This window comes from Salvia splendens, chromosome 14, assembly GCF_004379255.2.
Source record: "Salvia splendens isolate huo1 chromosome 14, SspV2, whole genome shotgun sequence".
Taxonomy (NCBI): domain Eukaryota; kingdom Viridiplantae; phylum Streptophyta; class Magnoliopsida; order Lamiales; family Lamiaceae; genus Salvia; species Salvia splendens.
Genome location: NC_056045.1, coordinates 26,886,658 through 26,913,220, shown reverse-complemented (window position 1 = coordinate 26,913,220; position 26,563 = coordinate 26,886,658). Strand labels below are relative to the sequence as shown.

At 37.7% G+C, this 26,563-nt stretch overlaps 5 protein-coding genes and 1 long non-coding RNA gene across 9 annotated transcripts; 3 read left to right on the top strand and 3 right to left on the bottom strand.

Moving 5' to 3' along the window:
• Window positions 1-715: 715 nt before the first annotated feature.
• LOC121765427 lies at window positions 716-1,904 on the bottom strand. The gene is made up of 2 exons (XR_006042832.1): window positions 1,763-1,904; window positions 716-1,384 (listed from the first exon to the last, which is right to left on the bottom strand). It is a non-coding gene; the product is annotated as an uncharacterized LOC121765427 (long non-coding RNA).
• On the top strand, window positions 1,342-2,777 carry LOC121765426. The gene is made up of 3 exons (XM_042161581.1): window positions 1,342-1,479; window positions 1,576-1,665; window positions 1,744-2,777. Exons 1-3 carry the CDS (start codon window positions 1,405-1,407, stop codon window positions 2,677-2,679), a joined length of 1,101 nt encoding a protein of 366 aa, XP_042017515.1. The 5' UTR covers window positions 1,342-1,404; the 3' UTR covers window positions 2,680-2,777.
• A 539-nt stretch (window positions 2,778-3,316) lies between these two features.
• On the bottom strand, window positions 3,317-5,740 carry LOC121765425 (acetolactate synthase 1, chloroplastic-like). Its single transcript, XM_042161580.1, has one exon. The coding sequence runs from the start codon at window positions 5,482-5,484 to the stop codon at window positions 3,520-3,522; it is 1,965 nt and encodes a 654-aa protein (XP_042017514.1). The 5' UTR covers window positions 5,485-5,740; the 3' UTR covers window positions 3,317-3,519.
• Window positions 5,741-13,025: 7,285 nt separating this feature from the next.
• Window positions 13,026-14,755, top strand: LOC121764857 (TPD1 protein homolog 1-like). Its single transcript, XM_042160881.1, has 4 exons — window positions 13,026-13,091; window positions 13,735-13,929; window positions 14,008-14,100; window positions 14,182-14,755. The coding sequence occupies exons 2-4, from the start codon at window positions 13,857-13,859 to the stop codon at window positions 14,529-14,531; spliced, it is 516 nt and encodes a 171-aa protein (XP_042016815.1). The 5' UTR covers window positions 13,026-13,091; window positions 13,735-13,856; the 3' UTR covers window positions 14,532-14,755.
• A 2,002-nt stretch (window positions 14,756-16,757) lies between these two features.
• Window positions 16,758-19,349, top strand: LOC121764818 (TPD1 protein homolog 1-like). 4 transcript variants are annotated; one of them, XM_042160850.1, is made up of 5 exons: window positions 16,911-16,934; window positions 17,047-17,137; window positions 17,230-17,342; window positions 17,738-17,857; window positions 18,866-19,349. In XM_042160850.1, the coding sequence occupies exons 3-5, from the start codon at window positions 17,234-17,236 to the stop codon at window positions 19,225-19,227; spliced, it is 591 nt and encodes a 196-aa protein (XP_042016784.1). In that variant the 5' UTR covers window positions 16,911-16,934; window positions 17,047-17,137; window positions 17,230-17,233; the 3' UTR covers window positions 19,228-19,349. The 4 variants fall into 4 exon arrangements, with proteins under 4 accessions (XP_042016782.1, XP_042016783.1, XP_042016784.1 ...); XM_042160848.1 differs by having other exon boundaries at window positions 16,758-17,137; XM_042160849.1 differs by having other exon boundaries at window positions 16,758-17,342.
• Window positions 19,350-24,838: 5,489 nt separating this feature from the next.
• LOC121765000 (bidirectional sugar transporter SWEET12-like) lies at window positions 24,839-26,211 on the bottom strand. The gene is made up of 4 exons (XM_042161029.1): window positions 26,120-26,211; window positions 25,790-25,826; window positions 25,482-25,692; window positions 24,839-25,375 (listed from the first exon to the last, which is right to left on the bottom strand). Exons 1-4 carry the CDS (start codon window positions 26,151-26,153, stop codon window positions 25,358-25,360), a joined length of 300 nt encoding a protein of 99 aa, XP_042016963.1. The 5' UTR covers window positions 26,154-26,211; the 3' UTR covers window positions 24,839-25,357.
• Between the last annotated feature and the right edge of the window lie 352 nt (window positions 26,212-26,563).

Here is a 26,563-nt window from a genome sequence, read left to right as displayed (position 1 = left end):
TAAAATTGTGAGATTCAATTTTATTAACCAAGCATGATACATGTTTAACCATGAAATATAATCTTGCAAACTGACCCTAAATAAATTTCTCTTACTAGATTATATTTAAATCAGAAATGTTAGTGTTTTTTTATAAAATCTCAATAGTTATATTTATTCAAATGCTTAATTAAGCTGTCATGATTAATTAATGGAGTAAAATCAAGATATAGTCCAAAAGGGGAAGATATGCAATGGGTTGAGCGGCCGGTGAGTTGTTGAAGCTAATCTCAAACTCTCAATACCTTTTTATTTTGGAATGCCTAATATATTATATACTCTTTCCGTTCCATCTCAAGTGATTGACGGTCTTTTGTCGAGGAAAATGACAAATAGTTACAGTAAAGTAAGAGAATAATGTAGATACGATTCTTTTTTAAATTACATATATATTTTATTTTCTTTTTGGTTACATAGCAATTTTTCCCAGTTCTCTCACTCTCTCTCTCTCAACTACCTTGCAGGCTGATTTACTCTTTACCAAGTCAGAGAGTTCAGTTCACTTCACACACACATTCATGTCAAAGTTTGCATCATTCACAAACATTAGGTTAATAATAGCAAGATTTTCCAAGTAGTATTCATGAAATTGACTGACTGCACTATGATGAAAATGAATGCCAGGTCAATTCACACACACAGAGAGAGAGAGAGAGAGAGAGAGTTTCATAGGCTCTGCTATCTTGACTTGGTCTTGATGATGTAAGGTCTACAATCAGAAACACAAACAAACAGGTATCTGTAATTTGTATATTAGTTTTCACACTTGTACTAGGAATATTCCTATTTGCTGCTGCTAACCAATACTCAAACAACAATAAACAATCTCAACTGGCCTTCCATCACTCCCTTTTTGTTCCACATTTTTAAAACCAAACAATTTTCATGTCCCTTTCAAACTCTAAATATTCTACTACAACCCCCTCTTAGGAAGATTCGAGCAACCTGCGTCTAGGTTCATCGTTATTGTATATAATCATTGGTCCTAATAAATCCAAAGCATGAGTGACGGAATCATGTTTATTTTGCAAGAAAAAAGATGCACAATGCAACCTCATTTATCGTCTTTACCTTCTCTAGATTGCCTCTGCTCTTATTTTAAAACTCTGATCCCCATCACCACTACAGCTACATTTTGTTGCCACTCTTCACATCTTCCCGTTGACTTTACCTGCAGCATCATTGATCATCTATCGCTGCGTCTGCTATAACTCCAGCAACGACATCACATACTCCTTGTTGTTGACGATGATTTCATAAAAATAGAGCTGCTCGTTCTGTATTCACTTTGGTTTCATCTCCTACTTCTGGTACCGATCCCCTCTCTCTCTCTTCGCCTTTTGACCTAAAAAGATCCCGCAGTTTATGGGCAGGGAAAGATCAGCAACAACCATGGAGAGGAATGATGGGAAGGACGCAGTTATATCTCCAGGAATGAAGGTAAGAACATGAGCATTCTTGTAACTTATGAGTTATGAGATAGAAACAGTCACATGTTTGATTTTACTCCACAACTCTTATTTTCTTGAAAATTAGGTAGCCAAAGAAGAAGACATGAGAAAATCCTTATTCAGTGCAGCAAAATCACCAACTGAAACTGGCAGACCAAGCAGCATGGTTTTTAAGGTAAGAGCAACATTTTTTATCAAGAAAATCATGTTAGAAATGCATCTGATTTAACTTGTATTTGGGAAAATGAAACAGAAAGCTCACAGAGTAATACCAGCTCATATAGTTGCTGAAGCCATATCTACGCTGCACGGTCTGGACCTAAGGTGGTCAGGACCGATAACTCCGACTGAAATGCAATATGTGGAGCAGTATGTTGTGGCCAAGTACCCAGAGTACTCCAACGCCCTCGTGGAAGGAGGAGAGAAAACCGATCTCTATGATCTCTGTGTCACAGAAAAACTTGAAGAACCTCAGCCAGACGACAAGCGGAAATCGCCAAGAGGATTTTCCAGAGACACCTTTGGAAGCAGCCTCCCTGATCTCGAGAATACACAGCTGGAGCCATCGAGATTGCTCAGCATCCTCACCAAAAAGTCCTCTTTCGTCGGGAGCTTCGTCTCAATTCCTGAAATTCAAGCTAGAAACAAGGTTTTGAAGCACTGTGGATTACCTGATGAGGAGTATCTTGTTCTCTTTACCCAGAACTATAAGGATGCAATGATGTTGGTTGGAGAAAGCTACCCCTTTTTCAAGGGGAACTATTACCTGACAATTATCGGGGAAGATGCTGATTATGTGAAAGAATTCGCAACCTATAAGGAATCAAGAGTGATTGCAGCACCAGAATCTTGGTTGGATTTGAGGATTAAGGGTTCACAACTTAGTCATTATTTCAGAAGGAAATGCAAGCACACTCCCAAAGGGCTGTTTTCCTACCCGGTTGAAGTAAATGGAACGCGATACTCCATGCATTGGATTTCAGAAGCCCATCGCAACTCATGGCATGTTCTGCTAGACACTACCGCATTGGCTGTGGGAGAAGATCAGCTGAATCTTGCACTCTATAGGCCAGATTTTGTGCTATGCAGTCCTGATAATACACATGCTCATTCTTCGACGGTTACCTGCCTTTTGGTAAGAAGAAAGTCCTTCGACATGTCAACCTCCTCTGCAGCAGTGAATGAGTGAAGTTATTATGTATAAACCTGTAAAAACATTAAAGTTTAGCTCAAGTGTCAAGTAGACATTTTCATGATGAAAATATTCCTCTTGAATGCTTAAAGCAACATTTTTCTTCTTCTTTTTACAGAGGTAACTCAAATCAACATTCTCACTTTATGCATAAGGTTACAGGAGATTTTTAGCTGTTTAACAAACAAGCATACATAGATAGCATTCTTTTATCAGAAGAATTTCATCTGGAAATCTTAATTTCCGTACTAATATATTCAATATTATGAAATTTGAAGCGACTAATTACGCAATGTGTGTTACCTTAGCTCCAATGGAAGAATCACCATATCCCAGACTCAGCTGATTTCAGATTTGAAGGTTTCTTGTATGTATTCTCAGCATCCTTCTCTCTGCATTTAGTCTTCTTTCTTTTCTTTCAAATATGATGCTAGCCAATCAAAACAGGAAATATACATCTAGGCTAATACGGTAATTATTAGACAACACCAACAACATGTGGAAATATCTCATTATGGTGTTAGCTTGTGATAGCCCCCAATATATGAAGAATAGAAAAGGAAAAGGAAAAGGAAAAGGAAAAGGAAAAGGAAAAGGAAAAGGAAAGGCTACTTGAACACAATGTTACTAGCAATTCCAAACATAACTCCTCTCTTGTCGTACTATTCAACGGAAGAAGGTGACATGACATCAAACAAATGGTATCCACTAGATACCAATCACTGCATAAAGTAAACCTAGTACAACTGAACCAAAATTCAAACTAACTTACAAAGCCAACTCATAACCTGCATCCATTACTCTGATGTCTAATTTGAACTATGCGAAATCAAGACATCAATATTTAGTTCTTCCATCACCCTCTGTTATAACATCTTGAAAGGCTCCCCCACTCGGGATCATGGGCAACACATGCTCTTGATGTGGAACAATGACATCCAAGAGATATGGCCCGGGAGTATCCAACATTTTCTGTATTGCCGCCCTGACATCTTCCCTCTTTGTCACACGAGCAGCAGGCACATCACAAGCCTCTGCAAATTTCAACATATCAGGGAAAATCTCCGACTCATTGGAAGGGTTTCCAAGATAAGTATGTGCTCGGTTGGACTTGTAGAAGCGATCTTCCCACTGGACCACCATACCAAGATGCTGGTTATTCAACAACATAATCTTGACGGGAAGGTTCTCCACCCGGACAGTAGCCAACTCTTGCACATTCATTATGAAGCTACCATCGCCGTCTATGTCCACTACAACTGCATCCGGCCTTGCAACAGCAGCTCCCATTGCAGCCGGGAGTCCAAAACCCATCGCGCCTAAACCACCTGACGTCAACCACTGCCGTGGCTTATTGTACTTATAGTACTGTGCGGCCCACATCTGGTGCTGCCCAACCCCCGTGCTGATGATTGCATTCCCTCCAGTGAGTTCATCAAGAACCTGAATCGCATACTGAGGAGGAATGGCATCACCAAATGTTTTATAGCTCAAAGGAAACTTCAACTTCTGCTCTTTTAGCTCATCCCTCCACGCTGAAAAATCAAGACCCTCTTTCCCTTTCTCTTCCAATATCAAATTCAAGCCTTGCAAAGCCAATTTAATATCAGCACAAATAGACACATGTGGCAACTTGTTCTTCCCAATCTCAGCAGAATCGATGTCAATGTGAACAATCTTGGCTCTACTCGCAAACGTTTCCAGCTTTCCCGTCACACGGTCATCAAACCTAACCCCAAAAGCAAGCAACAAATCACTCTTGTCGACTGAATAATTCGCGTAGACAGTACCGTGCATTCCGAGCATTTGCAACGAACATTCCTCATCCGAACAAGGATAAGAGCCAAGGCCCATGAGCGTGCTAGCAACCGGGATTCCCGTGAGCTCCACGAATATCCTCAGCTCCTCGCTCGAATTCAAACAACCACCGCCTACATAAAGAACCGGCCTTTTCGACTCAGATATCAACCTAACTATCTGTTCCAGCAACACCTCACTCGGGGGCTTCGGCAATCTAGATAAGAAACCGCCCAATTTCATCGGCTGATCCCAATTGGGAACCACCATTTGCTGCTGAATATCCTTAGGCACGTCAATCAGAACCGGGCCAGGCCTACCCGACCGCGCAATGAAAAACGCCTCTTTCACAATTCTCGGAATATCTTCAACATCTAACACAAGGTAATTGTGCTTCGTGATTGACCTAGTTACCTCGACAATTGGGGTTTCCTGGAACGCGTCGGTGCCGATCATGCGGCGCGGCACTTGGCCTGTGATCGCCACCATTGGGACGCTGTCGAGGAGGGCATCTGCGAGGCCGGAGACGAGATTGGTGGCGCCGGGGCCGGAGGTGGCGATGCAGACGCCGGGGCGGCCGGAGGCGCGGGCGTAGCCCTCGGCGGCGAAGACGCCTCCCTGCTCGTGGCGAGGGAGGACGTTGCGGATGGTGCCGGAGCGGGTGAGGGCTTGGTGGATCTCCATGGAGGCGCCGCCGGGGTAGGCGAAGACGTCGGTGACGCCTTCTCGCTCCAGCGCCTCGACTAAGACGTCGCAGCCCTTGCGAGGCTCGTCCGGAGCGAATCGGGAGACGAATTTCTGAGTCTCCTCTTTGTCGTGGATGGATTGTGGGTCGGGAGAAGTTAGCACATTTGAGATTTGGAGGGCGCGGCGGTGGGAAATGGCGGCGGTGGGCAGCTTGTGGGGGAAAGGGAGGGTGAACTGAGAGAGAAGCTTGGGGGAATTGGAGAGAGGAGGGATGGGGGAAGGTTTGAAGGAGGTGGAGGTTGGAGCGGAGGCCACCATTGTCGGCGGGGGGGAAGCGGCGACGGTGGGTTTAGTAGTGTGTAGGGTTTTTCTTTGTGGAGTGGATATACAGTTAGATTTGGAATGCAAATCTTATTGAGGCGCCAATGGTGGGAATGGTCCAAATTGAAGCTGATCAACAACCACTTATATTTTATGTGGTGATGGTTATTTGAAGATAGGAATTGTCATTCACCACACAATTCACATGCTACCTTACCTAATATGATAGAAATGTTTTGAACGAAAGAATTACAAAGCAGCCTAACAAGTATAGTAAGTGCCTAAGTGGATGTTAAGAGTGCGGCGCACGGTGAGATCTTATGGTTTGTAAAGAGGGATAGGAGGCAGCTGCGGAGGCGAAGGAGGGTGTGGGCGGCTGCAGCGAAGGGAGGCGACGATGGTTGCGGAGGAGGAGGGGGGAGAGAATGGGGCAGTGGTGGAGAAGGTGTCGGTCGGGGGAGAATGAGGGGGAATGGTGGATGGGATGCACACTTCCAAGTTGGAACTGGTCGGGGGAACCTTTAGATCATCGACATTTTTTATGGTAAATATAACTTATAAGTATAATTTGATAAGAAATCAACTGCAAAATTTTATGAACGTGACAAACCACAATCAAGCCAAAGCTCTTGAGTAATACACAAACACTCTACAGTATTGATCGACAACTAGAAGTATAAAAAAATTCTTTTTATGTACATTCGAATCATTATTGGTCATATTTCCATCACTAGCCATACATCCCGGCCATAAGAGCATCCGCAGCGGTGGCGGTTGGCGCCACCGCCGTCCGTGCCAGCGGCAAGGCGAAGGACCGCCACCGCTGCAACCGCGCCGCTGGCACGGCGCTGCTCGATGTATCGAGCACGTCCGTGCCAGCGGACGCACACGTGGCGGTCTCCCATTCGCCAACGGCATAGCCGTTGGTTTCAAACATTTTTTTATTTTATTTTTTTAAAAAATCGGATTTTTATTAAAAAAATCGATAAAAAATAAAAAAAAATTCACTTCCCCAAAAAATTATATCCGTTTATAACCGTTTTTCCCCACTTTTTAATTTTTTTTTTATTTTTTTTACCCCAAAAATACACACTTTCATCTATAAATACCCCCAATTTCACTCCAAAAAATTCACACTTTCACTACACAATTCTCATCATCAATCTCTCATATCCATTTTCATCTTCCTCTCACACCCTACAACACCACTATGTCCGGTAACGACGACAACCCAAGCGGCTCTCACGGTTGGAACCCCGAATGGTTCGGTTCGCAACCGTTTCATAGTCCGGAAACGGAATATTCGGCCACTCCTCTCACCCAAGATTCGGGCGTTCCGAGTGGCTACCGGCCATACCCAATCGACGATCAAGGTGCCTCCGATGGGCGCTACGGGTGGACACCGGAGCCTAGGCCTCGCGCCCCTTCCCAAATGCCGAATCCTCCATCTCGCGCCGGTGTCCGCACACCGTACTCACCGGCGGAGATGGAAAGATTGTTCAAGGCGTACTTGGAAATCTCCGAAGATGCGGTGGTTGGAACGAACCAATCCGGCGATCACTTTTGGTGGCGCGTCTCTAGCCGGTACAATGCACACCGGCCGCCGGGAACGATCGAGCGCAACGAGAGTATGGTGCGCAACTGCATCGGCCGAGCCAACGAAGAAATTGGCAAGTTCAACGGCTATTTCATCCAGGAGTCCCGGAATGCCGGGAGCGGCCGAAGCGAGGTCGACATCATCACCGCCTCGCTGAGCACCTACCAATCCATGAACGGTAAGTCGTTCAAATATCTTAACGTTTGGCATGAGACGCGGACGCACCCGAAGTATAAGGGAGGCATAACATCCTCCTCTAGCGGCTCCTCCAAACGCTCACGGTCGGCATCCCTATCCGACGCCGGCGAAGAAGTGGCTAGCCAACTCGCCGAAGCTAACTTGGGTAGCCCCGATGCCCAACCAAGCGGTTCCCGACGCCGACCGCAAGGTAGGAAGAAGGCGGCGGCCGAACGACGTCGCGCCGCGACTCCATCTGCCCCTGCTCCTGAACCCGCACCCTATGTTCCACCTCCACCCCCGAACAACTCGTTGTGGGCCCTTTTGGCCCAACTCAATTTGGCCGATAGGTCAACTATGACCCCCACGCAACTTCAAACGCACGAGTCCATGATATTGGGTCTCCAAAAACAATTGGGGTTGGTGCCGCCGGATGCGTAGTCTTCCTCGGGTTATATTAGCCAATAATTATGTAATTTTTTATTTTTAGGAGTTTAATTATGTAATTTTTAATTTTTAGTATTTTAATTATGTAATTTTTAATTTTTAGGATTTTAATTATGTCTTTTTATTTTATTTGTAATTTGTTATTTTTATTGTGGTTTTTTTAATGAATTTTAGTATTATGAAAATGTTTTTGTGTAATTGAATTTTATATTAATTGTGCTCGTCCTTGCGGAAGAGCACAGTTGTGGGTGTTGTGCTCTTGCCAGAGAGCAGGCATGAATAGTATCGCCCGGGCCCACAACCGTGCCGCTGGCAAGAGCACGGTTGTGGATGCTCTAATACTCTTCCTTGACCGCATTAGCATGTCACTCTATCGGTTGCACCAACCAATTTGCATTCAAGGTTTAAGATATCCATTGATTTTCTATAGAATGAAGTGAAGAACATGACCATCTGCATTATTCAAGATTTCGACAGCTCTATGGTAGATCAGAGGATCGAGATAGCAGAAATCACTAAGGTACATGTTAAGATGAGCAAAGATTATTTTCCAATTTCATTGTAGTAGTTTCCTTTTAATATCACTTGAAGGTTATAAGAGTAAGACCATGAATTACTCCATGTTGTAATGTAATCTGACAAGTATTGTCGAGAACAAAGGTAATGAATATCCTTTGTAGTCAGGGACGAAGGGACAGTGGGGCCTGGGGGCCAGGGGCCCTTAACAATTCTGAAAAATCACAAGGCTATTTTAGCAATTTCATAATAATTAATTTTAATTAATAAAAACCATAATTATTAATTTTAATTAATAAAAACACTTTTACAAGTAATGAGGGAAAAAGGTTGGGAGGTTTAGCTTAGTGAAATTATAAAGTTTTATAGAACAAATGAGATTGATGTGCTTGATATGGAAGATGAGTGTGTAGTTAGAGGAAAAGGAAGGCGTAAAATAGAGAAAATAAAAAATCTCCACCATTATCGAGTTGAGTTGTTTTGTTCAGTCATTGATATGCAAGCTCAAGAGTTGAATCACCATTTTAATGAAGTCAACACAGATTTACTTCTGTCTATGACATGTTTTGATTCTAGAGACTCATTTTCTGCATTTGATTCAGAGAAGCTGCTTCGCCTTACCAAGTATTATCCATCTGAATTTTCTGAAGTTACTTTGTATGAGCTTGAAAGTCAGGTTGATAACTTTATTTTTGATGTGCGCACAGATGAAAGGTTTTCAAAAGTATCGGGAATTGCAGGTCTTGCTCAGAATATGGTTTCTACAAGGAAACATGAGAATTTTCCGTTGGTTTATTTGTTAATTAAACTGTCATTGCTCTTACCCGTTGCCACTGCTTCAGTAGAAAGAGCTTTTTCAGCAATGAAGCTCGTTAAGACTTCTCTACGGAATCGTATGGGAGACCAGCTATTAAATGATTGCTTAGTTCCTTATATTGAGAATGATGTGTTTGTTAATGTAATTAATGAAGCTATTATGCAGCGCTTTCAGAAGATGAAAAGTATAAGATGAGTGTTATAATATCATTATATGGAACTATGCGTTTACAACATTATATTTATATTATGTAATATTATTTATGTTTCATTTTATTATTAAAATTTTTTATTTAGACCCCCAACTGTAAAATTTTGGCCGCGTGACTGTTTGTAGTTCAATAATTTGATCTTGAATGCAATTCACGTGTATTTCCTACAACACAGTCAGACATATTTACAATAATTTGAAATTCATTGTTTGCCGTCAGTAATTATTTACAAACATATTGCATATAAAATATCTGCTTGATCTACTTTACGTACAATTTGCGAGATATATTGTAACTTGTAACGCTGCATTTTGTCCATATTGTGACAAGAAACATATTTTTATCGAATTTGTTTTGAAATTTTAATTAAATAATTATCGTGCACAATATTTTCTTATTATGAATTAATTTCATACAATACATAACTAAAAATAAAACAATTTATGACGTCCAATTTTTTTGGAGGGGTATATTATGAACTTCATATAGCGTCATGCGCAGTCCCCGCACTTTTAAAACCCCATTCCCCAAATTCAAAACCCTCGATTTGTAGTCTTCATTGAGAATCTGAGATCTAGGATAACAATTAACGAAATCGACTATGGATGCGCTTGATTCAGTTTTCGATCCACTGAGAGATTTCGCCAAGGACAGCGTTCGTCTCGTCAAACGTTGCCACAAGCCTGATCGCAAAGGTAACCTTCAATTTTGATGTTAGCTTTTTTTTCTATTATAATTTGGTGCGACTGTTTAGAAATTGTTTTGGTGAATGAAAAAACGAGAATTGTTACCTGATCTCTTGAAATTTGATGTTCGTGTAGAATTCACGAAGGTAGCCACACGGACAGCCATCGGGTTCGTCGTGATGGGATTCGTTGGTTTCTTCGTCAAGTTGATTTTCATTCCGATCAACAATATTATTGTGGGCGCTGCTTGATTTATTTCGTAGGTACATTCCCCGTCTTTAATGGCGATTTTTTAACTTCGGTTTATGTTTTGAATTTGAGATGTATGCTGTTTCTGTTGCTGCTGATTGTGTTTGTATTATACCGATTACCATTGACTAACTATGAGCTTAGTGTGATTATTCGGAAACCACTGGAAATTGAATACATTGTCCTCCAAATTTATACACGAAAGGAGTTATATAAATTGATCGATCAATCCCCATCCTTCTTATTATATGTACTGAAGTTTGTCTAGTTCTAGTGCTTGCTGTGGAACAGACTAAAATCATATGCGACATTACGACCTACAGAGCTTGAATATATACAATGTCAGAAGCTTAGGAATGGTCAACCTAGATCATACTATAATGAAGTGAGGTTAAAAGAAATTCCATTTGTGGTTTAGCATTGGTATATGGTGTATACCCTATAAACAGAATTCATATATTCACCGCTGACCTGTATTGACACTTTCACTCATGGAGCTTTCTCATTCCTTGCGCACTGGAATGTCCCTTTTGGGCCTTTTAGATGTATTTTCACAGTAAAATAGTAAAAGGAAAATGAACTCGCAGTGTTTAAGACATAATTCAGAGATCTTAACTTCTTTACATTTAGTTTCTTGAATAGAAGGGTTACCCCCCCCCCCGGCCCCTCCTTATATTGATATAGGCTACTTGGAGTGGGTCTTGATTCGAATGGTGCAAGATCTATGTTTGGTTAGCATATTGATAATATCTTTAAGCCAGAGAGGAAACTTCAAATATATTTGTTTGTCGCAAATTTCTCATGTATGTTTCGTTGGTTTGCTCAAAAGCTGCATACTACAAGTTAAAGAAACAGTTAGAAGATTGTATCCTCCAGTGAGGAAAATCATAGTACTATATTAGCTAGCAAATTAAGGTTTTCACTTCCATCTTTTTCTTCAGCTCACAAATCACAATACAAAGAACTCATAGCATTGATGACTGTGCTGCTGTAACTGCACTTTAAGGATATAAAATCATAAGATGTGCGACTCACAAATTATATGGATTTTTTGCTTTGCCTATCACACACCAACTATGCTAACTTGAAACAATTAGAATGATGTTAGCACATTCTGTGTTAGCTTTTGCAGCTGTGATACTATTAGGCTGTGTACTAAGATTAGTTTCACTATTGAAAACTATTATTTGAAGTGCAGGCTTCCAGCTATAGAATGAGAACCCCGCTGAAGCAGATTGGTTGCTCGGTTTTTATTTTCTGATTTCGTTATATTGTAGAACTTCTTATAATCTTACGCCCGGTGTCTTTTTGTCCATTGTAAACACTTCCAATACTTGATTATACTGATAAGTATGTATGTTCCGCTTCTACATTGTGTTCTCTGTTCGATAAGTTGAGTTTACTTTGAACTAAGTATACAAGTTTTGGCTATTTGGTGTTCAATTAAGTTGAGTTTACAAGATTTGGAATAATAAAATCCTACTTGTGAAATATATATTCGTTTTAAAATACTAATATGAATTTGAAAGTTGCTATTGTATTTGTATGATTGTGTCCAGTTGTATTTGTATGATTGTCTCCACCTTAAATAACATAATGGGCCAATATTTCATTTCGTGAACTTGGGTATGTTCCAAACAATTGATATATGTACTTGTTTTTCAAAAACATAGTACCAATCCTAGTGTGCATGACTCACTGAATTTTCTTAGTACAAAATTAAAAGTATCAATTAAATAAATAAAATAATAAAGGGTTTATAAAATTGTAGTAGTAGTATGTTTTAGATTAAAAAGTATAAAATTCAAAATATAAATCAACTATTAAAAAATTATTTACCTTTTTTTGAACTAAAATTGATAAACTCAGACCACTCTCATAGTTTCATTCAAAATGGATAATTGACGATTTTTTTAAAATAAATTTAAATAAATAATGTAGTGTGGAAGTTTCTTTACAATTTATAAATTATATTGTTGTGATAATTACCTTGAAAAATATATGAATTTATTACTATATAAATTATAAGATTTGTTACTGCTACTAAAATTACAAAATGATTTTAAAAAATGGTTATACTAGAGGCTCAAAACCTTTTATACAGTAATAGATTATGTAAAAAAATGAAGTGAAATCTTTAAAAAAGTTTCGGCAATTTTTTTTAAAAAAGTTCATATTTATGCTAATAATTATGAGATATATGTCCAATATCAACCCAGCTTGTCAATAAAAATTGAAATATACCATTAGAAAAAGGAAATGCCAAATATAAAAAAAAATGTTAAATCTGGAGCCTAAAAGGAAGAAAATGAGGCCTTTTTTTCATATTCATAATTTGTTTCCTTGGTATATATATTTCCTCAAAGATATATATTTTCTTGTGCGGTTAAAATTAGAATAATCCATTTTTTTGCATTAATTTATAGTGATTTTCTCTGTTACCAAATATCTCTGCTTTTACCAAATTATTAAAAATCTTGGCTTCCCATATTAAATTAGGTCATTTTTTGTGTTTATTTATGTTATATTTATGAATATCTGTGTTTATTTCCAAAAATAATTGATAAAGCATCTTCGCATGAATGAATTAACATGGGTGAATGATAATTAGTTACAATCAAAATCAAAAGATGAGCGATAATGACAGGCGGTAAAAGTTAATGAGCACCACGTGCACACCAACACCCTCTTTACCGCAGTTAAAACTTTCCTTCTTTTAACAACCTTTTTTCACCCTTTCCTTCAACCCCCAAACCCTACCATTCCACCACTTCTTTTTCTCTCTCTACAACCCCTCTCTCTTTCTCATATATATATATACACACATGAATACATACAATCATGCACGCATCTCGGAACTGATTGTTCACATTCGTCTCTCTCCGAAAAACTCCAAAATCAAAGGTAAAAAGACAGACACCAGAGCTGCTGAATCGCAATTTTCTGCTTCTCCTTCTCTGTCTCACTCTATTTCGTGCTTCCGTTCTGTCGCAATCCTCATATATATGCACAGTGTATGTGTGTTTTTTATTTCACGCATTTGGTAGGAATTGGGGATTTTTGTTACTTTATCAACGCTTTTATGAAAGATATTTTACTTTCTCAGCCCCTATTTTGTTTTTAATCGGGAATCGGAGCCTCAAAAATTCGGCTGTGGGGCTCTTTTCCCGGGATTATCATAAAAGCAGTGTCGCGAAACTTTCCTTTATTGAGCTTCAATTTTTGAGAAATTTCAATCGATTTCGTTCGGATTTCTCCTTCTTCTTCATGCTACGTGATGTTTCAAAGTCAAAACTCTAGCTAGACTATGCTTTTCCAGTAAGTACATTGATTATTAATTGAAGCTTTGAACAAACAAAAAATCTCATTCATCTTTTCGATTTGGATTTATTCGTGTGCATGAGAGATTTCTGGCCTGTGAAATCGTTTTATTAGTTGTGAAATCAAGTCATATCACACCTTTCTTCTGCGATTTTTTTCCGGTCAAAGATTAATCGAAGCATATCTGTAAAGCTGAAGTAGGTTTCCGTCCGTGCATATTTTGCAGTTTCTCTCTTTGGCGGTGATTTGCTAGCTCCCTGCTGCTGCTAAGCTATAGACTATTTAGGTTCTAGCTAGCTCCGAGTCGTCTCGCCCTAACTCGGCCGACTCAGTGCGATCATAGAAAAAATGAATCGCGAATCGTTATCGAAATTGTTTGCCGTCACATCGTTGCTTCTAATCATTGGTATTTTCACCACAGGTGCGTGTCTGTGTGCGCGATTTACTGATTTGCCATTTTATTTTAAGATTAGCGAGTTGATTTTTGGATTTGTATCAGAGAAGAAGAATAGCTCAACCTCAACCTCAACCTCAATCAATGGCGAGGAAACGATTATATCTCTGATCACTCATCGCAAGCTGCTGAATACTGGTAAAATTTCAGATTAGTCTCACTAAAAAGGAAGCATTGAAAGTGTAAATTGTTGATTCTCATTTGTATGTTTCGTTGCAGGAGAGGAGAGAGAAAATGGCGTGGAGCCAAACAGGATTTGGAGCGACAAATGCTCGAAATCGGACATAATGATAATCCAAGGCGCGACGCCGCCGCTGCCGAACGGGATTCCGACGTACACGGTGGAGATCAGCAACACCTGCGTCTCCGGCTGCGACATCTCCGCCATCCACGTCAGCTGCGGCTGGTTCAGCTCCGCCCGCCTCGTCAACCCGCACGTCTTCAAACGGCTCCGTTTCGACGACTGCTTACTTAACGACGGGAAGCCGCTCCGTAACGGCAAGACCCTCTCTTTTCAGTACGCCAACACCTTCCGTTACGCCCTCTCCGTCTCCTCCGTTAGCTGCTGATATATATTGAGAAACTGGGTTTTTTTTTGTGAGAATTGTAAATGGGATTTTGTTTAGTTCAAGAAGGATTAGTTTTTTTGAGATATTGAGGATTTTTAGCTGATTTTGTGAGAGGTGACATTTGGGGATCAATTTCTTGTTTTTTGGATGTAAATGGAATATCTAAAGAATACTGCACAAAAGTTGTACCTCCTCTTTGTTTTTTTCTTCTACAATACTGTTTTTATTTATTGAGAGACGATCATACTTTCATTTGTTGAGATTATTGTTATTGCTAAATTGTTAAACTAGTGAACATGTTGATGATTGAAAAGAAGCATGCAGTTCTCAGATTAAATTATAATGCATATTATGTATAAATGAAAGAATCATAAATTCATAATCATTTGGGTGGGTGTTATTGAATATGAAAATATGTCTAGCTAAAATGCTTTACAGGTCTATTGGTTGATTGCAAACAATTAATATATCAAACTATTTTTAAATTTTGGGACAGTAGCAATTTCAATTACTACCAAATTTGGTCATATGTAACATGTTCTGTCCCTTAAGGGGTTAACTGTCTATCCCTTATATGAGTAATTGAGAATTAATAAAACTATGTGATTTAATATTCTATTTTCAATATTAATAGAAATAGACTAAACTTATGTAAATTTGACGATTTAAATCATTATTAGGGCATTTCTTTAATTTATACTCCTATAGGAATTCTATTTATAAACTCATTTAACAATTTTACTTACTATAGTCTCTTATTAAAACAATAATGAAAAAAATAATGAATTCATTCTTTAACTCTACCACCCAAGGCCCCAATTGAAATGTATACAATCTAATAAATGAGTTAGTTATATATAATCCATTTTTTGTCACTTTAGTGTTTTTTTTCAATTATTATGCGTCTTCTACGTTTGGCATCTATCCAGTTCTGGTGTTAGTTAAACATCCTTTTTGTACATTCATTTAATTTGTTGGAATGTGTTTCAACATTAATTAGATTATTATTATTATTATGGATTCGAATTAGAATTCGAATTCGGAAAACAGAAGTACAATTTTTAGTAGTATTTGAGAAAATTGTCATCGCTGTTTCGTTTAAATTTTCTTTTGTGAAATCTTGTTTTGTCAATTTATAATAGATGCCTTTAATTATTGGATAGCTTTGTTGGTTCTTCTTGCTTTATGTTTTTTCAGAGAAATAAATTAGGATTGTTTTAAATGTTTATAATTTTTTTTTTGCAAAGATGATGTTATGCAGTGTTTGTTGCATGAAAAAACATTAACACAATTAGAAAAGGATTAGAGCATAAGAAAAAGAGATTAGATTACTTCCCATTCCCTTTAAAATATGAACTAGCCGTTAAAATGTATGAATTCGAAAATTAAAATTTGTTACCAATTTATTAAACAAAGAGACGAATTTATTGTTAATAAATTCGAATTTTATTTTAGATTGTATGTTTATTATAATGATTACAGCACAATTAATATGGAATTTAGAGCATCCACCGTGGTACGGATTATAGGGGTAGAGGCGTCATCTGCCACTCTTATGCCCGAGAACAACTATGTGTCCTCTTGCTATATCAAAATTTAACTAAATGACGCCTCTACCCCTATAATCTTTCCAAAACCACAATCTAGCTAGTAGCTATATTTTTCATTAACAAAATAGTAAACTCACATTAAATAAAATGATTATAAAAATAATACTTCCACCCTCTTTTTCATCTTCTTTACACTGAGAGCATCCACAGTGGGACGGATGTCCCGGCGGACATCCCGACGGACTTTCCAAAAACACTTTCTGCCACGTCATAAGGACATCTCACTGCACAATGGCGGACATTCCAAAGAACATCCTGACGGACATCTACAATAATAAAAATTCACAAATTCACCAAATTAAACAATTTACGGAATTAAAATTTCGACACGAGTACGGAGAAAATGCAACCACTTTATTTAAAACAAAAATATACATAATTATTTAAAAAAAATATATAGTTAAAAAAAACAACCTCAAGCTTTGACAATTGCGGCCCACGTCTCACTCCTCGTCGTCCCTGCCGCCAGTCCCGTTGTGCCCTTGGCCGGTCCCGACGTCACTCACGGACAGGGATGGCATCCCCAAATCGCGCCGCATACTGTCGATGATATCATTTAGCATCAACTTGTATAAGGGGTCAGTCGCTGCATACCACTTCTCCATGGTGCTCGATGCATCGAGGAGCGCCGTGCCAGCGGCGCGAGCACAGCGACGGCGGAGCTCGTCCTTGCCAGCGGCACGGACGGACGAACACCGTCCGCTCTAAATATATGAGTATACAGTCATGCACGATTCTCGGAACTGATTGTTGAAACTCGTCGCTCTCTCCTCCAAAAACTCTAAAAGCAAAGGTGAAATGGCAGAAATATAAAAGTTTCATACACAGTTACCTTCTGATTCACAATTGCTGCTTCCACTTTGAGCTGCCGATTCACAATTACTGCTTCGTCTTTTCCTTCTCAGATCTGCAATCACTATTTTGTGCTTCCGTTCTGCTCTCGATGCTCTGTCGCCATGCTTATATATCTGAATGTGTTTTGGTCTCATACATTTGGTACGAATTGGGGATTTTTGCTACTTTATCATTTGTTCGTGAAAAAATGATTTACTTTCTAAACCAGTAGTGTTTCTCTTTGGTAATCGTAGAAAAATGAATCGCCAATCATCATCGCCATTATTGTGGCGCCGGAGACTTTCTTCATTTACGGCGGTGTTTGCCGTTACTTCCGTGTTGCTACTCACTGGAATCTACACTACAGGTCTGTTTACTGTGTATTGTAACGTGTATTTCTGCGTTTCCGAGTCGAGTTTAATATTTGAAAAATCAATAATTTGAGTTGGTGGAATTTGTGATTGTTAATTTCGGCCACAACGCTCTCCCGAACTTCATTGATTGTCTCGTTCTCGTATTTTAATTTTATCCACGATCGGTTTCGGTCGATTTTCCTGTAACTGTAACACTATTCAAATTTCAAACAAAAGAATTTCTGAGCGAACAAGGACGTGTTTGGGTGTTTTGTTTTTGCTAAATGTGGTAGTATTGCCATATATGGTCCCCAAACGTGTAATCTTCTGCTGTTTTGAGCTTATTTTTGTTTTTGTCTGCATTTGCATTTAAAATTCGAAATTAATAGTTCAAAATTACTTTGTTCAGATAAAAAAATCATGAAGTTATGGCCAGTTTTATCGGAGACGAAGATCAAGAGCTCAACCTCAATCACCGGGAATAACCACCAGATTGTCTCTCTCTCTCATCGCAAGCTGCTAAACAATGGTAATTCGAGTTATTCTTCCCTAATTGTATTTACGAGAAAATCGTACTCTTGTAGTGGGAGCTCCTGCAATAAATGGAATTTGGATTATGCAGGAAGAGATAGAAAGGGGGAAAAGTAGAAAAAGGTAGAAAGGGGGTGAGGATCTGGTATAACCAGTGGGTATATTGGATGGTGCTGCTCTGCGCTTTGTGAATATTATTGTGATATGATAACACACACAATATGCTCGGCATATGTGCATGTATGCATACTCTGCCATGGTTTCTGCTTTTATGCATTACTAGCCTTGAATATTTATGTTTACATGCAAAAACACACACTGAGAGTTCTGCCCCCACTGTGCGCACAGCCTTAGCCACCTCTTTCTCTCTCAGTGGTCGCGTACGGTTTTGTCCCCTTTTACCCTACGTGTCGTTTTTCCCAACCCAATTTCCCTTTAATTAGCCTACCACCCTAGTTGTAGGGTACAGCTACTAGCTGGTTTTTACTTAACATAATTCTTGTGCAATAATACCATCTTGTAATTATGTTAGTCAATTAATTATTTAGGGTTGGTGTGATTATGAATGTGTGATAGAGAATTTACTTGCTCTTGCACGTGTGCAGCTGTTCTTGAATTTAATGGGGGAATGTAAAGTTCGGGTCTTGAAATAGCAAAGAGACTCATCTGTGCTCCATTTAACATTGAATTAAGGAGATAGCTCTTTTCTCTATGCACACCTTTATTGATTGAAAAGTCCCTTTCTCATTCCCACTGGCATGTCTTCCCAAGAATTCATTTTGGTCCTTTTCTCCACCATCAACAGCGACATTTCAGTGAAGACTCACAACACAATCTCTCTTCGCGTAGACACCAAGTTAGAAGATTTGGTAGCTTGGGGAAAGGGTGTTTTCTGTGGCTTGAGTTTTGTCATATTCATATTCATATAGAGACTAAAAAAAAGAAACATTTAATGAGTCAAAATGTGGCACTTTAAAGTGATTCTTGTTTGTGTTTGTTTGTACAGGAAAGGGACGTGAGAGAGAAAAGGGAGCGGTGGAGCCAAACAGGATATGGAGCGACCAGTGCTCGAAATCGGACATAATGATCATCCAAGGCGCGACGGAGGCGCTGCCGAACGGGATTCCGGTGTACACGGTGGAGATCAGCAACACCTGCGTCTCCGGCTGCGACATCTCGGCCATCCACGTCAGCTGCGGCTGGTTCAGCTCCGCCCGCGTCGTGAACCCTCATGTCTTCAAGCGGCTCCGCTTTGACGACTGCTTGATTAACGACGGGAAGGCGCTCCGTAACGGCAGGACACTCTCTTTCCAGTATGCTAACACGTTCCGTTACGCCCTCTCCGTCTCCTCCGTTAGGTGCTCGTGAATATATGAGAGATGTATATACAGAGTAGAGGCAGATCAAATACTACTAGTTCAGTTATGATTTTGGTTTAAGAAAAAACTCTTTTTTTTCGTGAAAAAAATGTAAATGGGGTTTTGATTGATTCGAGATGGATTAGTTTTTTCGGAAGATGGAATGGTATTGAAAATTTAGATGGGAGTGACAGTTGTTGATTAATCTCCAATAATGATAATATTGTAACATGATCACAAATTCACAATAATGATAATGTTATAATTTTGCATTTATGTAAAAAATGAGAAGTACACGTGGGTTCATCTTCTATAACAAAATGTGAATTAATTGAAAATATTCCAGTTTTAAAAAGTAGTATTAGTATATAAGACTTTTATTAGTGGACGTGTAAAAATGACAAAATGTAGCGTTTATTTGTGGACAAAAGTAATTAAAATAGGTACTGTGTACTATGTTATTTGTAGTATATGAATAGATTATGTTACTGTGATTTCTAAATAAATTGAGTAAATCATTCAAAAATTAATTAAAATCAAATAATGCAAGCGATAAGATGTGGTATGCATAGAGCTCTAGATTCATTGATCTTGTATTATTTGCACCTTGCAAGTCAATAACTTTTCCATCAAATAACAAATTTATAGCTCATATTGAAATTATCCATAACAAATTTATGTACAATTGATGTTGCTTTATTTTCTTCCATTTACAAAAAAAGAATATTATTTTTAGATAACATGAATTTTAATGTATAGTTTATAAAATAAAATATAAAAAGTGAAAAAATGGTTATAAAGTTTTCATAAATAGAAATGTACGTTTTTTGTAGATAAATTAAAAGGCAAAAATAAGGTTATACGTATTTATCGTTGAAGAATTGAGTATAAAAATAGTCCATAAAAATGTGACAGTCACATGAAATGTCAGTATGGATGACTGATGATTAATTTGTGGATAGTGGAGAAAGACGTGGAAGAATTTAAAGGATAATGTCGAAATTTGCAACCGAAATTTCGGTGATTCAAGGGAACAGTTTGGCTAACTGGTTGCACAGTTTTGGGGATTTTATAAGAGAAACTAATTTGATTGATGTGACCACAAAATATACGGTATGATATATAATTTGAATACTCAATTTATTTAATTCTCAATATAAAATAATGTAGGATTTTAAAAAAATTAATTATTAAAAAACACTACGCAACCTTTATTTTTTTGAAAATGTTTATAAAAAACATTTGCAATTTAGTGGAATTACTTAGTATCCGATATAATCCTGTTAATGAAGTAATTTGAGATTGTTTTTTAAGTACATTGCATTTTTACCACTTTTCTATATTAAAACAAAAATATAAATTATAGTACTAAAAATTGATTTATAAAAAATAAATTCAATTATTGTTAAAAATGAGGTTGCATATGAGAATGACCTTATTGTGAGCATTGTGGACAAATAACGTTTGCTAATGTGACATGAAAAAATGAGGTTGTGACGAGATAAAAAATAATGTCTTAGAGCATCCATAATGGATACTTTAGTGGGAGCCCTAGTGGTTGACACATCAGCATGTCCCTTCTTTCTACAATGGTTTGACCCTAGTGGGTGTCCTATATATTATCCATTTTTCATTTCAATTTTAATATTATTTTTTTATGTTACACATTATAAATAGTAAAATTAGACTCTAAATTAAAGAATTAGCAACAAACATACATTACTTAATTTTTAAAAAAATTACAACGAAAATACTTAAAAAGAGGTACAATTTCAACGACCACTACGTGTCAAAACTTCTTCAATCATGTTGTCATGAGTTGAAGATGAGCTTGTTGGTTGCTTGGTCCTTGGTACTTGAGTTTATACATTTTGTCTCTGTGGGATACGATACTCTTGCTTGCTTTGTGTTACACTAGCCTCGTATACTTGCAAGAATTTCTTGTGTTAAAATAAGTTGAGTCATTGCGTAAATTTAAAAGTAAGCCTACACAATAATGTAGGATAGAAAGCCCACCTCGTTTGTTTAAAGCTTTAACTTGTGTTTCATTCTGTCCTCGAAAAGCGTGTGTGAAGTCACCCATTGATTTAAAGTACTCCGGCCCAATATTCCATTCTATTAATTTGTCTCAACCCAAATCAATTCCAACTCCTTATCAAAACCGTAAGCCCAAATATTTTAATTAATGCATTAGGCCCAAAGAATTAAATAAATAAGGCCCAATTCAAAATACTCCTTGGCCCAGAATTACTTTTCTTAAGAGAGGCCCAATTCAATAATTTAACCAGGCCCAAATAAAACAATACTCTATCTTAAATGGGACTTAGCCCAATAGATTGGCCCAAGGAAATTAATTAAAAAGGTCCAAATCTTTAAGTCCACATCTTCCCATAGTAATTCCCTCTTCTCCAAAACTTCACATTTGAGAATTTCCTAATTGGGGACAAAACCCAGCGGCGCCTCCCTCCGTCTCCCATCTCTCTCAAATTGCGTACAACCTCATCTCCCCCTCTCTATTATTCTGTCGACATCTCCGTTCCAAAATTAAAAGAGAGTTCGCTTCCCTCCTTCTCTCAATTCCTCCATCTTCTTCATCCTTTTTCCCAGCTCTGCAGCGCCGTCAATGTCGCGGCGCAGCAGGAGCTCCCGCTGTTCGTCGTTGTTCGCTCTCTCTCCGTGTCAATTCGCCGCCGCTGCCGTCTCCTTGTTCCGAAACCGCCCGGAATTACCGAACAGCCGCTCCTGCTCTGAGTCTAGCCAGCGCTGCAACCTGCCGCCGCCCATCCCGGTCTCTCTGTCGCCGCTGCCTCCAAGCTCGTCGCTGAACGGTCGCACACGGCTGTTGTCCGTCGCTGCTGTACTTTTCACGGTGGTGCAGCGCCGCCTCTGCCGTCGCTGCCTTGGTGAAATTCTCCGTCATCATCTCACGTCATCTCTCTCCTCTCCCTAGCTCTGCTCTCGATTAATTTTCTTTGGGATTTTGTACGGTTGGTCTCGTATTGGATTCTCTAAAAATGAATTGGGCTTGAAAAAATTAATAATTTGGGAGTAGAAAAGAATAATTGTTATAGGTCCAAAAATGATATTTCTTCTCTCGACAAACAAAATAAAGCCGAAAAATTTTCTAGAAGCTCAAAAGATGTCACTACGATAAAAAAAATCGGGGTGTTACAATCTACTTATCTTAACAAAAATTTCATCTCGAAATTTGCTTACGTCCTTCGAATAGTTCGCACCTAGCTTGCTCCAAAGTTTCACGCAATTCTAAGAAAAGTTATATGGTCCATCGGCCTCCATTCGCACTCTCGATCTCTTTGTCTCGTCGTGCCTTGACAAATTAGGGGTTCACCCCAACTTTCAGATTCTCGTTCGTTTTCGTCACTCGGGAAAGTGATAGATTATTTCAACTTAAAACTACGATTCGCGCGGTCAACTAGGCTCATATTTTAGGTACTCTAAGTTCACAACTCATTTCATCATCTCATAGATCAACAAATATCACATTTAAAGTCATTCCTACTTCAAATAACAAATATAATACATAACATATCACTTCCCGAAACACAACGCTTTCACATTTCGCATCTACTTTCAAAACAAACATTTTCTTCAAACTCACAGTTTTTCTTCAAAAGTCAAAAGTCTTTACTTTCAAACTTTAAAAGGTTTTGACTCTAAACAAAACATCTTCATAAAACTCTCACTTATCAAAAAAAAAATTTGAACCATCTTTCTCATTTTAAAAATTTGAACTATCTTATCAAAACAACTAAAATGACATATTTCCTTTTTGGAAACTTTATCTCTCCAATTAATACACCCAACAACTTTTTTTCACTCCTACTAAAATATTCATCTTTCTTTCTCTCTCTATTTTAATATTTTCACCACCTTTCCTTCTCTCCAACTAAACACTTTAACTAATAACTCTTAAAATTTCATGCCAACCAAGGAATGTATCATCTTAGCCGGGATGGAGGGAGTACCATATTTACCTTTTCTTGATAAAATTTCATGCTTTATTAGAAAAGGTATTTGGAGAAGTATTATACCTTCTTTCATTTTGAGAATATATCTTTACATATTCTTGGAACAAAAGGTAAAAAGTTAGTTATTTTTATTTTCCTTTTTAGTTTACCTTCTTCTCCTGTAGTCCATTACTTTTTAAGAATGTATAATTCTCTTTTTGAGAAGGTAAATGAGAAATGTACCTTCTCAACTCACCTTTCCCCTTGGAGATGCTCTAAGTAATCTGATGCGCATATAATTGGGCTTATATATTGTAAACAGAGTTTCCAGTCCAATTAATTTCTTGTTTGGGCATAGTCGCTGCTTTTGGATTTAAGGACCAAATCCAAATGCCCAGTTGGATTTTGGTAAACTCCATTTCATTATTGGGCTTTTCACAATTAGATTTACACAGTATATTAAACCTATATGTGCGGATTAATTTGTTTGCAATTTGTAAAATATGGTTTGGTTTGTATTTTTTGAAAAAAATGGTTTATTATTCTTAGTGTATTCCGATTTTTCTACTTTTATTTTTAATGAAAGTCCACTTTTCATACAAATTTTTGGAAGATCTACTATATTTGATTTTGTTTCAATACTAATACAACTAATAGTTTACTCTGGTTTAAAAAAATAATGATAAAAACTGATTTAATTCGATGAGGCAAATGAAGCCAAATGTTGATCTGCATTCTCCTTTGGTAAAAGTTGCCTATTGAACTGAAAAAAGAAGAGCTGCCTCAAACATATAGATATGGTGGGCCCATGATCAAGTTGAATTATTTCTACTTTCTTGTCATTCAACACTAAACAGAATCTTCATCTTCATCTTCAGATTCTGCTGGAGTATGCTATATTTTCTGAGCTTGCATCCACATTTGCTCACTCAAGACAAGAATTGGGACAAGTGGATAACCTACATATATATAATAGGAGTAACTAGTACAGCCACTTTTTTTTCATTTCATTTATATGTTGCTTACTTATCTTGCCCTTTTTAGCAATAAATCCTATAGCTAAAATACATTTTATTCAATCAAAGACATAACTCCTAGACAATAAGCATGAAGAAAGTTGATGTCTAAACACCAAGGATCTATGCAACCAACATTTATGCCGTTATCTTTAATTTGTGGGTTACAAATGAGATCTTATGTGCCCTGACATACAAAGATATTGTACGAGACCACTGACTTTGAGAACGACAGATGAACAAGTCTATGTATGAATTCAAAGAAGAAGAACCTCAATTCCACGTGTCAAAGTTCGATAAGTGCTCCTCTAACATCACTATTTCAGTGTGATGACTATAAATAGAGGAATTTTTCAACCATCGAATATTAACTAGTTGCGAACAAAAACCTAAATAACACTCTAGAACTTAAATTTGAAATTGTAGCAACAAAGAACAAAGTAAGTGACCAAAAAGAGAAATCAGTGTCCATCAAGCTCTTACTCGAGTTCAGACATATTTTCTGTTTCAACCAAGCTTTCATCGTAAACATTCTAAGCTTAGATCGAACAAGATTGGAACTTAAACACCATCCATGCTTGCCCCGTGCATGGTACTCTCGAATTTTCAGTCTTATAGCAAGATTCAAGAACACACATTAAATATTCATATATACTAATTTAAGGTGCATAAATATATACTATGTTACACTAGAAGTCAAATTAAAATGATACAACCCAAACTGACTAATTTAGGAAGATGTAACATAGTTGAATATATATAAGTTAATTAATTCCAAGAAGGATTTGATGAAAATGTATGTAATTTTCAGGTAGAATTATTGGCGATGTGGATCTCATTTTGAAGGTCGAAATTGTCCCGGCGAACGAGCTGTGGAAGAGTCGGAACAATTTCTGGGCAAACTAGTGCACTCAAAGTCACAACATCAAAGTCACAAAATAAAATTAAATGTAACTATAATTGATCAAAAAAAATTCATAATATTTCCTATTGATTTCGAAATAAATACTGACCAAGATAAATAAAGGCGCAACAAAGATGCACAAGGCGAAAATGAGGCAGATCCATCCTACAATGTTGACACGTGTGGAACCGTTTGCGAGAAAGTAAGTCAGCACAACGATTAGACTTATGCCAACGACCTTTGGCAGAAGGATTAGCATCCCGGTTGTAGCTGCACCAACAGTGAGTTAGTGGAATGCGAGACTCAATTAATAAAAATAGTAAAGCGAGAATTTTAAGTTGGGAGGGAGGGAGGGTGGGGAGTACTCCGTACGTACCCTAGCCGATTTGGGGGCGTAACAAAGATAAAAAGAGATGTAAGCCGTGTGAACGAAACAACCAACGGAGTTGATTGTGATGAGGAGAGTGGTGTCTGTTTTGAGCATAGCATAGTATATCCACAACATTGCACTGAACAATCCAACAACATATAGCACTGATTGGAATCCTTCTGTTGATTTTTTCTTGCATATTTGAATAAATGTTGGTCTGCATCAAAATATTTACCATTATACCTTGATCTTAGAAAAAATATTTTATTAGTCACAAATAATACTAGTATTATCTATAGCTAGTGAAGACTTACACTGGTGCGAGGAACACCATTAAGGAGACGAAGTTGCCTGCAAAAAATAAATTATTTTTTATTGTAATGAAAAGTGAAGTACTATATATAAAAGTAAATTGTGAATGCTAACATGGGTATTTTACATTGAAAATTTGTTGTGTACGTAACAAGTAACAACTTGCTTTTTTGCTACATTTATAATCTTTTTGTCTTACTTGAGATAACAATGTAGCATGAAATGGGAAACATGCATTTCACATGAAAAAACTATACAAGAATTTAATAATAATAATAATAATAATAATAATAATAATAATAATAATAATAACAAAAAATGAGATGTTATACCAAGAAGGCCGAAGATGAAATCCAAGTAACTCATCTTGGATTTTAATGTGAATTAATATACACAAACTAATCTCTTTGTTCTTAACTTAAAAGTAAAGACTAACCAAGTTGAGAATATGTATATGTTTTACAAAAATCGAGTTGTTTATATAGAGATTAGCAAGTGGGAAATGCATATTTCATTAATTTGAAATGCAAACTAAATGAGTGGTGAAAACCAACTCAATTGTAGTAGGAGTATTATTCTTTACAGTTGTTCAAGACTCAAATTAAAGAGTGGTGATAATTTATTTGATCACAACACATAATATTGCTTCTTCCTTTTTTCTTACCACATTTAACCTAATTTGGGCAATATGTGCATTGTTTTTCCCACGATCAAATTTGGTTGTGTTTTTTGGTAGACCCCCCTAACTCGATGGGACCCACGCATGCTCAATCCGA